Here is a 14,505-nt window from a genome sequence, read left to right on the forward strand (position 1 = left end):
CTACTGTTTTCCTGAGAATAATAGAGCTTTTTTTGTTTTGAGTGAATCTATTGGAGCTCTTCTACTCAGCTTTTTCCAGAGCTAAAATCAAACTGCAGGCATCTTAGTGACTGATGACGCAGGAATAAGCCCACAGCTTCCTTCGTTCTTTCCTCCATTAGCACCCACTCCTCATCTCTGCAGTCTTAGGTTATTTGTCACTTTCTCAAGCAGAAAAAAAAGGTGAGTCATTCAGAAAAGGTCGAGCTCATTTGTTTCATGTGAGATATTTGGTGTAATAAACAGTGATAAACAGAGAGGGAGCCTGGCTGGGGCTGTTACGGTGCACACATGTTCAGCTCAGCAGCTGATTGCTTCTTTAAATGCCACCTGCTGGGGCTGCTGGCGTGGCCGTACCTAGTCACTGCAATGCCTTTTTTCTGCAACGCCACACAGCTTAATGACAGCCGAAGCAGTCAGGCTTCATATTCCTAGAATAATTAACAATTAGGGAGATGGAGGGACAAACTGAATGCCAATTCCGCACAGAAAAGAGCTGAACTCTTATGGTGAAACAGAAAATGAATAATCGATGGTTTCACAATAAAGCTCTCAGGGACCAGCAGTTGATGTCTTATAGCTAGATTGGTAAGTCTGGACCAGACAAAACAAAGACAAAGAAATGAAAAAAAATAAAAAACCTCTCTTGCATGTTGATTGAAGCTGCAATTCAAATGGTCTTATAGAGGATACTGAAGTACTTTGCCACAAACACAATAAATGTCTAACCTTATCTAGTTGTGCCTCTAACCTCCTAAAACTTTAATCAAATGTTTCGGTAATAATACACCATATTAGAAATAACTTGAAAATATATGAAACTATCACATTTTATCCAGTTATCTGAGGTCAAGCAGAGGTCGATAGAGATTTAGATGGGAAATTTGGATTTTCTGCTTCCCCTATAACCCTAAATTAAACATTTCCAAACAGAGGGGTTTGTGTGTCTTTGGATTCTTGTCCTACAGTGATTATCTTAAATCACAAGCCTCATTTGATCCCTACACTACCTTTTTTTATTTTACTTAGTCTCATTTTTCAATCAAATCAAAATGGTGTGTAACAAATACAATCCTTGCAACTGTGTGAGTAAAGTAAAAGTGGAAGAAATAAATGCAAATGTGTTAAAAGCTCAAATAAAAACGTGCATAAAGAACCTATTTAATCGTTTCATCCATAGTGGTCACAATAGAGAATACCTATTCAAAAGCTGTTTTCCTTCACGTGTGAGCAAGCTGATGTCATACACATATATGAGCCTCTTCTTTCTATTCCATCTTGCCACTTAGCATACTACCACCTAAAGGGCAAGGGCAGGGAGTGCATGTTCACACATTTCTTCAAACCAAATGCTCTCTTACTGATATCTTGACAGACCATGTATATGTTGATGGCATTTTTTAAAAAAGGCTGTTAAAAGCTATTATCTGTCATTATAATGGGCACAGTCTACTGTGCATCCTAGGAAGGTAAATCTGCTCTTTATAGTTTTTGAAATATTTCACCACATACTGTACATTTTCAAGCTAAACTAAAGCAATATTTTTGCAGATTAGTTAAATTGATGTGTTAGTTTGTTTTGAATGAGCACATTATACAGATACCAACAGGATGTCTGATACAGCTAACATCTAATTGTACTTGATAAATTATCGTTCCACAAAATATGGTATTATCATTTTTTCATTTTATATCCCAAACTTGTTTTATCTGTTTTGAGTAGACAGTTGAAAACTGATTAAATGTATAGGTTTAAAAAAAGATTTTGAATATATATATATGTGTATAATAATAAACACACTTGGAATAGTAAGTATAAGACAGATATGTACATAAACTACAGTAAATGTTGATTTCTGTATATTACCCTTCTGATTTTTGTTTGTTTGAAGTTGGTCTTCCTTAATAGTTTTTCAAAACCTTCTGAGATGGATAAGACCTGATAATTTCTTCTAAGGATTTGGCATTTTTCTGGTCATTTGCAGTCCAGCACCTTTCAATTCATTTGAAAAATGACTCACATTTTCTTTAATATTAGCTGTAGGTTCTGTTTGAGTCTGTCTACCAAGCAAGAGCTTTTTAAAAGACCATGGAAAAATTTGGCTGCTTGGATGGAAAGCTAAGGGTATTGGGACAGTATAAAAAAAGCAACAAGAATGTAATATGTGAGAAGGTATTACCAACTGGATGTGCTCTTCTCACTAAATCCAAATATCTAAACCCCTTCAGCAACATGAATCATTTGTTCTAAAACTTTGTTTGAAATATACCCACTTCCCATTTTAAAAATTCATCTCTCTTTCTCTTACTCATCTAACCCTCAATGTAATGTCAGAGTCTCACTGTCTGTGTGTGAAATACTCAAGAAGCAACAGCTCAGTAACCACCTGCCTGTGTGCTACTACTGTATGTACCTCTATTTCTGATGTTCATCTTATTATTTTCACCTCTCATGACTGGGTTAGCTAAAGCAAAAGGTAACAATTTCTAGAGTGTTTTTTACGCTGTTTTTAATACCTCAATTAAAATTATGAATAGAGCAGAAGGGAAAGTACTTTAAAAAGGCAATGAGGTATTCCCGCAAGAAAATGTTCCTGTTGCAGCCAAAGTGGTACATCTCTATGATCAGTAAAACTATCAAACACATATGGATGAACACCCATGAGTACCTGTTCATCCAGCCATGAAATCCAGTCCATCACTCTTTCGCTCCAACTGTTGGTATCTGTCGATGCCGTATCCCGTGTGGAGCAGTGGCATCTTGAGTCAGCAGTGCAGTGACCTATAAGAAGCCATTTTTCCCCTTCCTTTCCCACATCGCTCCATGATTTTGTTTTAAAATGAACATCTCCCTGTGGATGCATTTACAACCCTATTTTCAAGGATGTACGCTCCATAACTTTTGCTGCTTTTGCTTTAATTAATTTTCTCAGCCAAATGGATTTCTTCAGAGAATGCTACTTTTGTATTTGTGCTGAGAATAGCATGTTGTTTTATTCTTGCCTGTTTAGTTTTACTTTCATCTTTCTTTTCTTGTATCTTTGCAGAATATTAGAAATGTGACATTTCTGTCAATGGATCAAAGAAAGATATTTGCTTTTTAGATCCAAATGTTTAATTCACAAATATCAAAAAGTAAAGCACAACTAATAAAACTAAAAACAAATGAAATTACCACATGATAGTTTCAGAAATATGTTTCAGACAGTGTCTTAAACATTATTTGCAAATTCTATTGCAAGCTAAGAAAATAGTCACAGGTTTACTAATCCTTATTATGGTTGCATCTTTTTTTTCTGATGGTGGTGGATGGGGGGGGTCGTTAAAGTCTTCAATAAATACCATGAAACAGATGGCATGATCTCCACCTGTAAGTGTCAATTACAGAGGTTAAACATCATTTTGTGTTTAAAGCTATCAGTGATATTGCCACCATGAATGTATACACGTTTCTCACATCCCAGCACCCAGAATGTAAGAGTGGAACCATCAATACTTGAATGCTTTTCCTCAAATAAATTCTTAATGGAGCTTGTTAAACCAAACAGAAGAAGGTGACCGGAAAGTTGCCCCTTACATCACACTCTGATTCTGATCATTGAAGCACAACGAAAGGTTTGAGAAAGAAAAGAGCTGCAACTCACTAACGGGAAAGACAAAATATATCTACCCAACTAACAAACATCGTGAGGTCACATATTTGTATGCAATCCAGGTATTGCGTAATTTCCTGTTTTGATTGTTGTAGACCTACGCCCTCTGGTGCTGCTCAGACTCTCTCTGTCTGAGCCAAATTCCCTTTCCTGTGATATCTCTAAGTTACTCTAACTTTCCAGACATACTTTTAAATACAGCTTTTACTGCTGCACTTTCCTACTGGGTTATGCTCACACAGCTTTTCTGGTAGTAAGGTTTATCTTGACTAGGCTAGCACTTGTCTAGCACAGACATGGCTTTTCTCTCTGTCCCCCCTGACCGTTTTTTTACTCTCTCTAATTCTCCCTCTCCTATCTGCTACTCTTTGTGTCAAATGATCAGTTATTGTTATTTCTCTGCTTCCTTTAGTGATAATGGTACTTCAATTCATTTCAGTTTATTTATATAGCCTCAATTCATAACACACATCATCTCAAGGCACTTTACAAAGACAATTCAACCAGATCATACAGCCAGATTGGTTCAAAGTTTTCTATCTAAGGAAAACCAGCTGATTGCATTGATTCATTGACTCTTCAGCAATTCCTCACACCAAAGATACATGTAGTGACAGTGGAGAGGCAGACAAGCTCCAAGACAGGACCCTATCATAGGATGAGAGAGAGCACATACAGTTAGTAACAGTAGGAGAAATAATTCTGCAGTGAAAAACAGGACAAGCTCCTACATCTATAAATGTTATCCATTTAATGTGTAGCATTTTAAAGTCCTGACTTCGCAATATTGAACATCCAGGATTTAGTGCAGGTGAAGCGGTGAAAAGATTGGAGCCACTTAGACCAGGGACACATTCACATAGTGGTCCTGCAGCAGTTAAAAAAAGGCAGTAACTCGAAAATGGTCATGGTACTCAGAATGCATAGTTCTAGATCTTAGCAGATCATTATCAGATAATGCACTTATACATTTTAAAGAATCTGTTCCACTTTATATCTATACTGTATCACTGAACAATACTGCAGGTAAACATTTAATTTATTCCCCTTCACAAATGTATGATTTTATTGATGAGGACACTAGCTCTCTCTATACTGCTCTGGACAACAGAGCCCCTTTAAAAAAGAAGAAATTTAAAAATAGAAATATTGCTCCTTCGTTTAATAGAGAGCTGTGAAGTAGCATTTGAGGTAACTATGCAATCTGACCGGGGTTTGGACTGTGTGGATCCAGCTGAGCTTTCAGAGTTAGTAAAATTGTCTTCATCTAAGCCTTAAACTTAGATTAAATAAGTTATTCAAGGGACCTCCTCCATTTTAGACATGATTAATCTATTTGTGCTACAGGGATATGTACCACTGGCTTTAAAGGTGGCTTTAAATGAACCTTTACTTATGAAACTGTCTGTTGACCTGGCTGTGTCTTTCCTGGACAGGACCACCTGTGGAGCTTGTGAACGGTTACCTTTTGTTTATTTGCTACTTTTTGTATGTCTGCTTCTATCTCCCTGAACACCAGTTGTCCTCGGCAGATGGCCTGGTCCTGCTGGGGGTTTCTTCCTGTTAAAAAGGATTTTTTCTCTCCCCTGTCGCTACATGCATCCTCAGTGTCAGGTATTGCTGAAGTATCAACGACAAAATTCAGGCAAACACTGTTGCAGCAAGCTCATACAGGAGGACCATGTCTTGCAAATCATTAACTGGATGTAATCAACTGGTTATCCTAACCAGTACGACAGTAATAGCTCTGTAAAGTGCCTTGAGATGACATGTGTTGTGAACTGGTGCTATATAAATAAATTTAATTGAATCCCAGTCAGAAAAGACATTTACAAATACACAAATAGCATCCCACATACACACTTATGAAAACCACTACTCTTACACATACAGACCAGACATTGATACATATTCTGTTGCTGTGAAATTGCACATTCCAATTGCTATAACACAAAACATAATGTATTACAAATGATTATCTGTAACCAAAATAAAAGAACTAGCATAAAAAAAGAAGATTGTTGGTTCCTGTCTGTCACTCGTGGATCCAAGGGTAAAGGTGGACATTACAGCAAGAAATTGACAGATTCTTAGATTTTTCTTGCCATTTTTTGATTGGATATGACAAAATAGCAGAAAGGGCAAGATCATCCAGTCCTCCACACTTTACAATCACACAAGTTTAGTTGAGGGGTTAAACTTTGATGTATTTAGGTGTCAGTGTGTGAATGTGGGTTCTAGTCTGTCTGGGATCATCACATGAGTTTATAACAATTTACAGATTTATTACCTATAAATGTTATTTTCATCCCTTGCTTTAACCATTCTATCTCCCTTATTATCTTTTTTTATATTCAGGACTACAGAGTGAATATTTTCTTGAGGCAGCAGTGGAATGACCCCAGGCTTGCTTACAGCGAGTACCCCGACGACTCACTGGATCTTGACCCATCCATGTTGGACTCCATCTGGAAACCTGACTTGTTCTTCGCCAATGAGAAAGGGGCCAACTTTCACGAGGTCACTACTGACAACAAGCTCCTGCGCATCTCTAAAAACGGCAACGTGCTCTACAGCATAAGGCAAGTGGAGGACACGCTTGGTCTTTCTACTGTTAAAACCCACCAATTTTGGATCTGTTCTTGCTTCAACACACCCAATTTTGCAGAATGTCATGACATTATAAGGGGACAATTTTACTATTTGATTCAGTATGGCAGAGCTGGCAGATTTTAAAACCGAAGGTGAAGAGTTGGGCACGGCTGGTTTAAAGGTTTTTAGACACAGTTGTTCAATCACTTCACTGTAGATTTTCTCTTAAGGATCCTTTCTAAAAACAAACACACAGAAATTGCTCTCAACAGGTTAGTAAAATATTGTGTAATCTTTAAGATACTTCATTTGAGCATTTGGAACAGAGTAATGGGTGATAATAACATGCCTGAAGGCCCCTGGGTCACATTTCAGTGGATTTTGCTGAGACTGAAAAACTCAGATTGCAATGGATAAAGCTGATGTTATACTTGAACAGAAGTTACATATTTGCTGACAATATGATTTAGTAAATTAAGAAATCCACCACCACCACACACATTACTCTTCCCTGTCCCAAAAAGTTCACAGAGCTAACAGAGCATCCATCAGACAGCATTCAACTTTCCATACACTGCGTTTCTGGTTTTATATTGTCCCCCTGGCTTGACAATGTTGAACACTTATCCCATTTTGGGACTGTTTTGTGTTGTCCTTAGGAGATATTCAGTACATAATTATCTGTAGAACTCATAAATGAAATTATATGAGGTCATAAAAGTCATATATTCACATTAAGGGACTCTGTTTCTATGCAACAAATATCTAATAGGCTGCTGATGCTGAAATATATCTCCAATATATTTTCAATGTTTTCCAGGTCTTGATTTTGGCCAATACAGATCACTGACCTCCAGGAAAAAACACTTCATTGTTCATAAGTCAAAATGTTCTTGAGCAGAACATTAATTTCCTCTTATTTGTAATTGCATAATCTCTAACTGTAAAACTATAGCTTATAGTTTACAACCTACTCTTATAAACTATTTTTTTAATTAGGAGATTACTATAAGTAATCCTGAATCCAAGAACTGTATTTACATTTACTGCAGTTGCTTATCATTCAGTAAATAAACAATACTGGAAAGATTGATGGAAATGAAACAAATTGAATAAACTCCTTTAAATTGGCAGAAAAGTTTTTATTCTCACTTGTGCTTGCTTTTGGCTTTTGCGAAAAATGTGAAAATGGTTAATGCTCAAAACAAGAGATAGAAACACTTTTTTCGAATTAGGTCTAACAGAGAACTTCTAACCCACATGACTGATTCTGCTGTCTGCATCCTGGATTTTCCTATTAAAGGTAAGCTGGTATGAACGATGCTAACAGCAACTTCTAAACATAGTGTGCACAAGGAGAAATGAGCTTGTGCATGCTCTTGCTCACGTTTAAAAGGAGATCCCTCTTGGGAGCTGGTACAGGGTTATGCATGTGCATTTTTTTTTAAAGTGGAGAGGGCGGGGTCTTTTCAAATTTCGCGAAAATCCTCTACTATACCTTCAAGTATGTAAACATGGCTGACATTACTAAACTGACATGTTCACATAAGAACAACTTCCCCAATGGTAAAACATTTAATAAAACTTCCCTCTGTCACTGATCCATGGTCAGTGCTTGATTGCAGCCTCTACATCCTGCTTACCACAAAGTCACATTTCTTTTCTTTTTAACTTGCTTAACTTTGCTTAAAATTTAATTTTCTGTTGAACGTAAACTTGGCTACAGATTAGAGGCTCTAATGTTAATTTATGATTGCTGCTTTAACAGCACTCAGCCTATATTAACTTTACTTATAATGTTGACATACACTTTGACACATGATCTAAGCCCTAGAAACAGAGGATACATATTTTGTTTCAGACTGGGTTCATAAACAGGCCTTTGATGCCTTTTTTACAATGCGTGGATAGTGATTAAGAAGTTTTTTAGATATCCAGATTAAATTAAGCCTTGAGTCAGTTTCACAAAAATAGGAACACATAAGTTACAATGCTGATCTATTATGTGCCACTACCCTGGTTTAGACCAGGCTAACAGCCAGGCTTGCTTAGTCGTGGTGCCTTATCTGTTAAGTTAGTGGTCACACCAATCAGAGAACAGTTTTGTGATCAGTGATCTGTCTTCTGATCTGTGTGTTTTGGTTATTTTATCAGCATACATTAAAATACAGCTCATAGGTATTGTTATACAGCAAGGCACTGAAATAATTCTAATATGGCTATAGTAGATTATACTATTATTAACTTTATAATTATCAATCCGTGCTTTGTTACTGTTCAACTGTGTTTTTGAAGATCAGCTTTTGAAGTTGGATTGAAAGGGCTTTAATAGGCTATTGCATGAGTTGAGTGGATTAGAGATGTGGCTGATAAAAAAGCAAAGCTGTTGTCGATAAAGTCAGGCTAAGAAAGTAGCTCAAAACGTGTGTCCTCCTTTCAATGGTGTGCCATTTTTTGAATGACATTGTAGACAATGAAGCACTTGTTTGAGGAGGCCTTTCTGATGGCAGAGTATTGCAGGACAGGTCCTACCTATGGACTGGGTAGGACCTGTCCATGGGTCCACTAGCATTACCAGCCTGAGTATTACGTCTTCTATGGAAATGGCATCTGCTACCTTTACAGACTGCAGGGTCCCAAAGTTTAGCATTGCACCAAGCAGAGCAATATTGTGATCGTTACACAGACCATCTGTGTTAAGTTTATATATATATTTATATGTATTCAATGGCCAAAGACGAATGAAGGAGGGATTTAGCAGCAATGCAGGTAACATCCGAGTCAGACTTCACATCACAAAAGTAACTTTAGAACAGCTGGACTGCCGTTTTATTTTTGTTTTATACAGGCTTCCCTAATGTTGTTGCTGTACTAGACTGCACACTTTATAATTTTCTTTGGGGGGGGGGTGTTCGGATCTGTCACATTTCTTATGCTTTAAATGGATGAGAGTTTGTTTCCCCTATTGGTTCGTAGCTTTTGCAGATTTCAATACAGAATAGCCTACTCTGGCCCAGACCAAACAATCACATGAAGACCCACTTTCTGAGGTGGTCTCAGTTTGCTTCCAAAGGGACTGTCCTTCGAGTAGAAGGACATGTTTTCAGTTAAGAAATTAGACAATTTCTCTTCTATTTAGAATAAGGAATGGATGTGCTGCTCTTGGACTGCTACCCGCTGTATCTCCAGCAATCTTTGGGTATACCCTGGCATGGCACCAGTTCATTACAGGGCAGCACAAAGAAATGCCGCACAAAACTAGGTGCACCGTCTGGGGTTCAAACCCTTCTCCCTGCAAGGCAACAGTTCTACAAATTCAGGTCCCCAGTACAAAATGTCTAGTAGTACATTACTGTTTAGGGTTGGTTTCTTTTTCCCATACCTAATCTGTGTGAATTAGGTATGGGAAAGTGTTCAGCTTTCCACTGGTTCTGCAAAAATCTGCTATTCTTCTGTTTGTTTTGTTTCTGCGTTTTTTGTTGTTGTTTGTTTTTCTTTTTTGTTGTTGTTTTGCATTATTTTTACTGATTAACTATGTCCCATTTTCGTTTGAATCAGACAAATTGAAATCCAGTACATTTCTCAGAAAAATGATATTTTCGTTATTCTGCACTTTTTGGTTGTGTTGAAGTTTTCTTTTTGAGTGTTCAGTTACACTTTGATTCATGTCCTTCTGTGTTTTTTTGGTCAGTGGTCTCATTTCCATTTTGAATTATTCTATTTGTTGTCTGGCTGTATTTGAGTTCTTATGTATTTCTTGTTCACTCACTGTTGCCCCCTTGTGTAAGTCTCCTCTCCCTTCTAGCTCCCTTCTAGATCCTTCTGTCAACACCTGCTCCCAATCAGTTGATTACTCTATTCTTTGTTATGTCTGGGATTTATACTCCTCCTCTACAGTTACTTAGGGGTGGATTTTCTTCATACATTAGTTAATCAATTAATTCATTCTTTCATTGCCTCCTTTACCTATGTGTTTCCCTTTGTTCCCCTTTTTCTGGTTCCTGTGTTTGGCGATGAGTTATGTTCAGATTTATGCTGCAGTTGCCTCTATTGGTTGTTAAATCTGCAAGAAACCACCTCAGCTTCCATCTCTTCATTCAGGTCCTCTAAAAACCTTAACAAAACCTGACAGCAGAAACCAGCCAACAGTAACTGAAGAGGAGGAGTTTATATACCAAACATAACAAAGAATGGAGTAACAAACTAATTGGGAGCAGGTGTGGACAGAAGGATCTAGAAGGGAGCTAGGGGAAGGAGACTAACACAAGGTGGCAACAGAGGGTAAACAGTAAATACATAGGAACCCAAATACAACCAGAAACAATAACACAAAATGAAAATTAAAACCAATGAAAACAAAAAAAGAAAACCTAAACAGTACCAAACAGTGCAGAACAATGACAGTTAGGAGTTATTTTGGTTTTCATGATATTCATTTTATAGCTTTCTTAATGAACAAGGAGATTTGAGAGAGAGCTTGAAATCAAATTCTCTTGTAATATTTTAATCAAGAGGGATTGAAAAATGATTTGATCTCCCTGGAGAGACAGTTTTACTGGAGCTTTTTTTCTTATTTAATTTTTCCTTCTCTCCAGTTTTCAATGTGTGGCATCCTGTCTCCAAGTTACAGCCTCCTTCAGCCAACAAACCTTTCAGCCCGTCTGTGTTTCCTTCTTGTTGCTTTTACTGTATCTGCTCAGGGCGGATGAAAAAAGCACCGCAGCACCGGTGGTAATCTACTCAGTCCTGTTAGTATTCCAGTGGTGTCTCTGATCTACTATCAACCTCGGCTTTCACCTTCATGTCCAGCAGGAACAGTAAGAAGATTGTCCTTTATAAATATCGTCAGAGCTCAGAGGCACCTTGCGCTCTTCCTTTTGTGCCTCTCATTTTTAAACTTGACATCGTCAAAATGAGCTCCTCTGTTGATCAGCTCCATCTCAGAGGTGATGTGGCAGAAAGGGATATTAAACCGTCGGGGGGGGGGTGAATGAGGGTGGTGTGAATGTTGTTTACTCTGTTTTTGATGTTTATCGCTGTAGAAAGTCTACATTGATGCTGCATTCTCCTTCGAGAGGAAAGTGTTTCTTTGAGATTGGATGACCAGGTGTAGATGGAGGCGTAGAGCTGATATGTTGTTCAATTTGTGCAAGTCGAGTGCTGTATCAGGATGGAAAATGTATATTGTGCAGGTATATAACCTTCTCAGATCAAATGAATTTGGTATTTTATACTAAAAGGACTCAAGTTTACATATTTTTTTCTCTAAAAGCAGACAATAATGCAGAATACAGTACATACTGTGTGAGACGTGCCTTACCTATCCAATTCCAGAGGATTTTATCTTTACGAGTGGAAAACCAACGGAGAACATGATGTGAAAGAAAGTAGGATAAATGCACAATTTTCCGTAAGCAGTTATTTCAGCTTCAGTTGTGCAAAACAATTTTGTTTTTATCCTCATGACAAACTGACCCCTGCCAGTGAAATGAAAAAAATATATATTTTGCATGTTGAAAGCCTTCTTATCCATTTACCTGCTCCACCAGCAATCTCTTTTGCTTCATCTGCTGACTTGGTGCCGGTCCTCTTTCAACAGCAGCAGGAATAAAACAGGACTGATTTTGAATCCATCTTCCTCCAATAAAATTCTACACATTTAGGTATCCTACAGCTTGCTCGGAAAATCTTTCACACCCTCACATCCTTTATTCCATAAACAACCCCAGCATAATTTAACTATAGATAATTTGCTGTTTATGTAACCATAACTATCATAATCATTTTATGATAAATACAGGTTTCAATAAGAAAGAATTTTGGGGGGGATTTTCCGTAAACTCAGAGGATAACACAGGATCAGAGGTGTTATGGATTACAAGCTGTGGTGGTTAGAAAAGGGCACATACTTTGTGCAGAAAATTGGAAAACCACAGAGGTAAACGACTACTTAGAAAGTGGGACATCTGTGCTGGTTACATTATGTGAGCAAAACATACTCAGCATCCTGTCAAGGATTTGTAAGGATGTGCAGACGCGGCAAAGTTTATCTGGTGCATCAGCCGGACGGGATGGGAGAGTTGTCGCAGTCGGTGTCCGGTCAGAGAAGAACAGAAGGACTAAAGTCGAGGAGTCGACTCAGCTTCTCCTAGTGGGGACAGCCTCATGAAGGCTAACTCTGCAGAAAATAAAACTGGACACGGATTGTTTTTTGTTTTTTTTTTCCTTTACTGGATTAAATTATCTTTGTTTGTTATGTTGTATGTTTGTTATGTCGAACAAAGTTTCAGTTTTTAAAAGTACGGAAGTAGGCAAAATTAGTTTTAACATAATTTGCAGCTGTGTGTAAGTATGAAAGGCACTTGATTTTAGACTGTTTCCCAAATTAATAGACAGTTTTTTTGCTACTTTTTTTAGTTTAATCAAATGAATTATACATTTTTACAAATAGTTTATATACCCTTATTTTGGGGGGATTGGTTAGTTATTTTTCCTGGTATTTTGCCCTGGTAACACTTTTCCTGGAGCTTTGGGTTCATATTCCGGTTTCTAAGAACAATTTCACTTCATGGAGTTTGAAAAGTTTACTTTGTGGAACCTAAACTTTTGACTTATTTTACCAAACTTACAAATTAATTTCACATGATTTATGTGGTTTATTTGTAGTGCCTCAGATGTCATTAAAAAGTTATTTGACAGAAAACCTAATTAAATGAACGTCTAGGTGAAATTTTGAGGCTTTGCCAAACTGAAAAGCTTCTTTCTAGAATTTTTTTTCAGAAATGTCATATTATTCTTCAGGCTGCCCTTGAATATATGGCTTTGTTTTATAAAAGTGACATATAGTGAGGTTCTATACATCTGATCAGTAGCTTCTCAGAACCTGCCTTCATTTACTGAATTTAAGGGTTATGACCAAAAATGTACAGATCACATTCAAAGAACTTTTAGATCTCTAGGGATCACAGACACAGATAGCTTTCCTTTGCCGTAGACTTTATATTATACTCACTGTAATTTGCCATTATTGAAATCCCCAAGCTGCTTCCCAGAGATTGCAAGATACTATTTTGAACCGCCGGGTAGCATTTTGCGGTTATAGTTGTAACTATAGTTGTAACATGTTACTTTCACATGTTACTTTCCTGTAACTACTAATGCATCTTACAAACTGTTACCTGTCCAGTAGTTTAGAGTTTTTCCTGGGTTTTGCAAACATTTATCTGTATTTTCACTCTTTTAATTTTCAACTACCTTGATTCAAATGTTACAATTTTATCCATTATTTTTTTCGATACTTATTTAGTTTGTGAGTCAAAAGAACAGCATATGGAATTAGGGCTTGCTTTCACACTTTTTGTAAAAGGGAGGTTATGAGAAGTATTTATTAAAGTGAGTCTTTAAATGAGGGAAAATGTTCCTTCTTTAAACTGACTAATTCTATGTTCACACCGCAAGCAGCAGGTATAGCAAAAAAGTGCGTGCTGCTTCATTTGATGCTTGTACAAGTTTAGTTCTTATTTGCGGCTGAAGCATCTTTGCTGCTCCAGTTGCGCAGTTGAAAAGTGGCTCTGAGGCACGTTGGGAGGAGCTACCCTATCCTTTTTATTTGCTTTGATCGGTGGGTAAAAAGTACTTTTAATATGTTTTTAAGTGCAAAAGTCCACTGGAAAACTTAATCTATGCAGTCAGTTTATCAAGATTATGATCCTGCCTTCAAATATTATTTGGCTGTCTGAGCCACTCAGACCCCGTACACCGGCGGTGCGCTGTCACTGGAAATCCCGTTCAAAGGCAGCCTCTGGCCCGGTTGCCTCTTGCCAGTTTTCCGCTACTGTTTGCAGTGGCTGGCACCCGAATAATTAAACTGAATATATTTTGCCAGCAGGATTCAACATTTTAAGTTAATTTAGGCATTAATAAACTTTTTCAGAGAAGTGATCACAGTGATCTTTAGCACTGCTGTGTCTGTCTCCCTGCCAGCTCCCAGATCAGCTTCTCTGATCTGGGAGCTGGCAGGGATGTGGCGGTTGATGTGGCGCGTCGAGCAGGAAAAGTTCAAGTTGTAGCATAATGCTACGTTCAGAACGCAAGCAGCAGGGGCAGCAGAAGCAGCTAATTTACATGCAAAGTCAATGGTTGACGCACATCAATGCACAGCAAAACGTCCCACAGCGCACTTTGAGCAGCGGGAGCAGCACGTCTGAGCAGCTGAAGCAGC

The 14,505-nt window shown here is 37.8% G+C and overlaps 1 protein-coding gene across 1 annotated transcript in view; it reads left to right on the forward strand.

The window, feature by feature from the left end:
* Positions 1–14,505, forward strand: part of glra1 (glycine receptor alpha 1) — a 164,840-nt gene that overhangs the window by 105,632 nt on the left and 44,703 nt on the right. Inside the window, exon 4 of the mRNA XM_015371476.1 lies at positions 6,051–6,274. Within this exon, the coding sequence (XP_015226962.1) occupies positions 6,051–6,274 (224 nt within the window). The remainder of the gene's footprint in view (positions 1–6,050; positions 6,275–14,505) is intronic.

This window comes from Cyprinodon variegatus, unplaced genomic scaffold (genome assembly GCF_000732505.1).
Source record: "Cyprinodon variegatus isolate N-32 unplaced genomic scaffold, C_variegatus-1.0 Scaffold59, whole genome shotgun sequence".
In the NCBI taxonomy this organism is placed as follows: domain Eukaryota; kingdom Metazoa; phylum Chordata; class Actinopteri; order Cyprinodontiformes; family Cyprinodontidae; genus Cyprinodon; species Cyprinodon variegatus.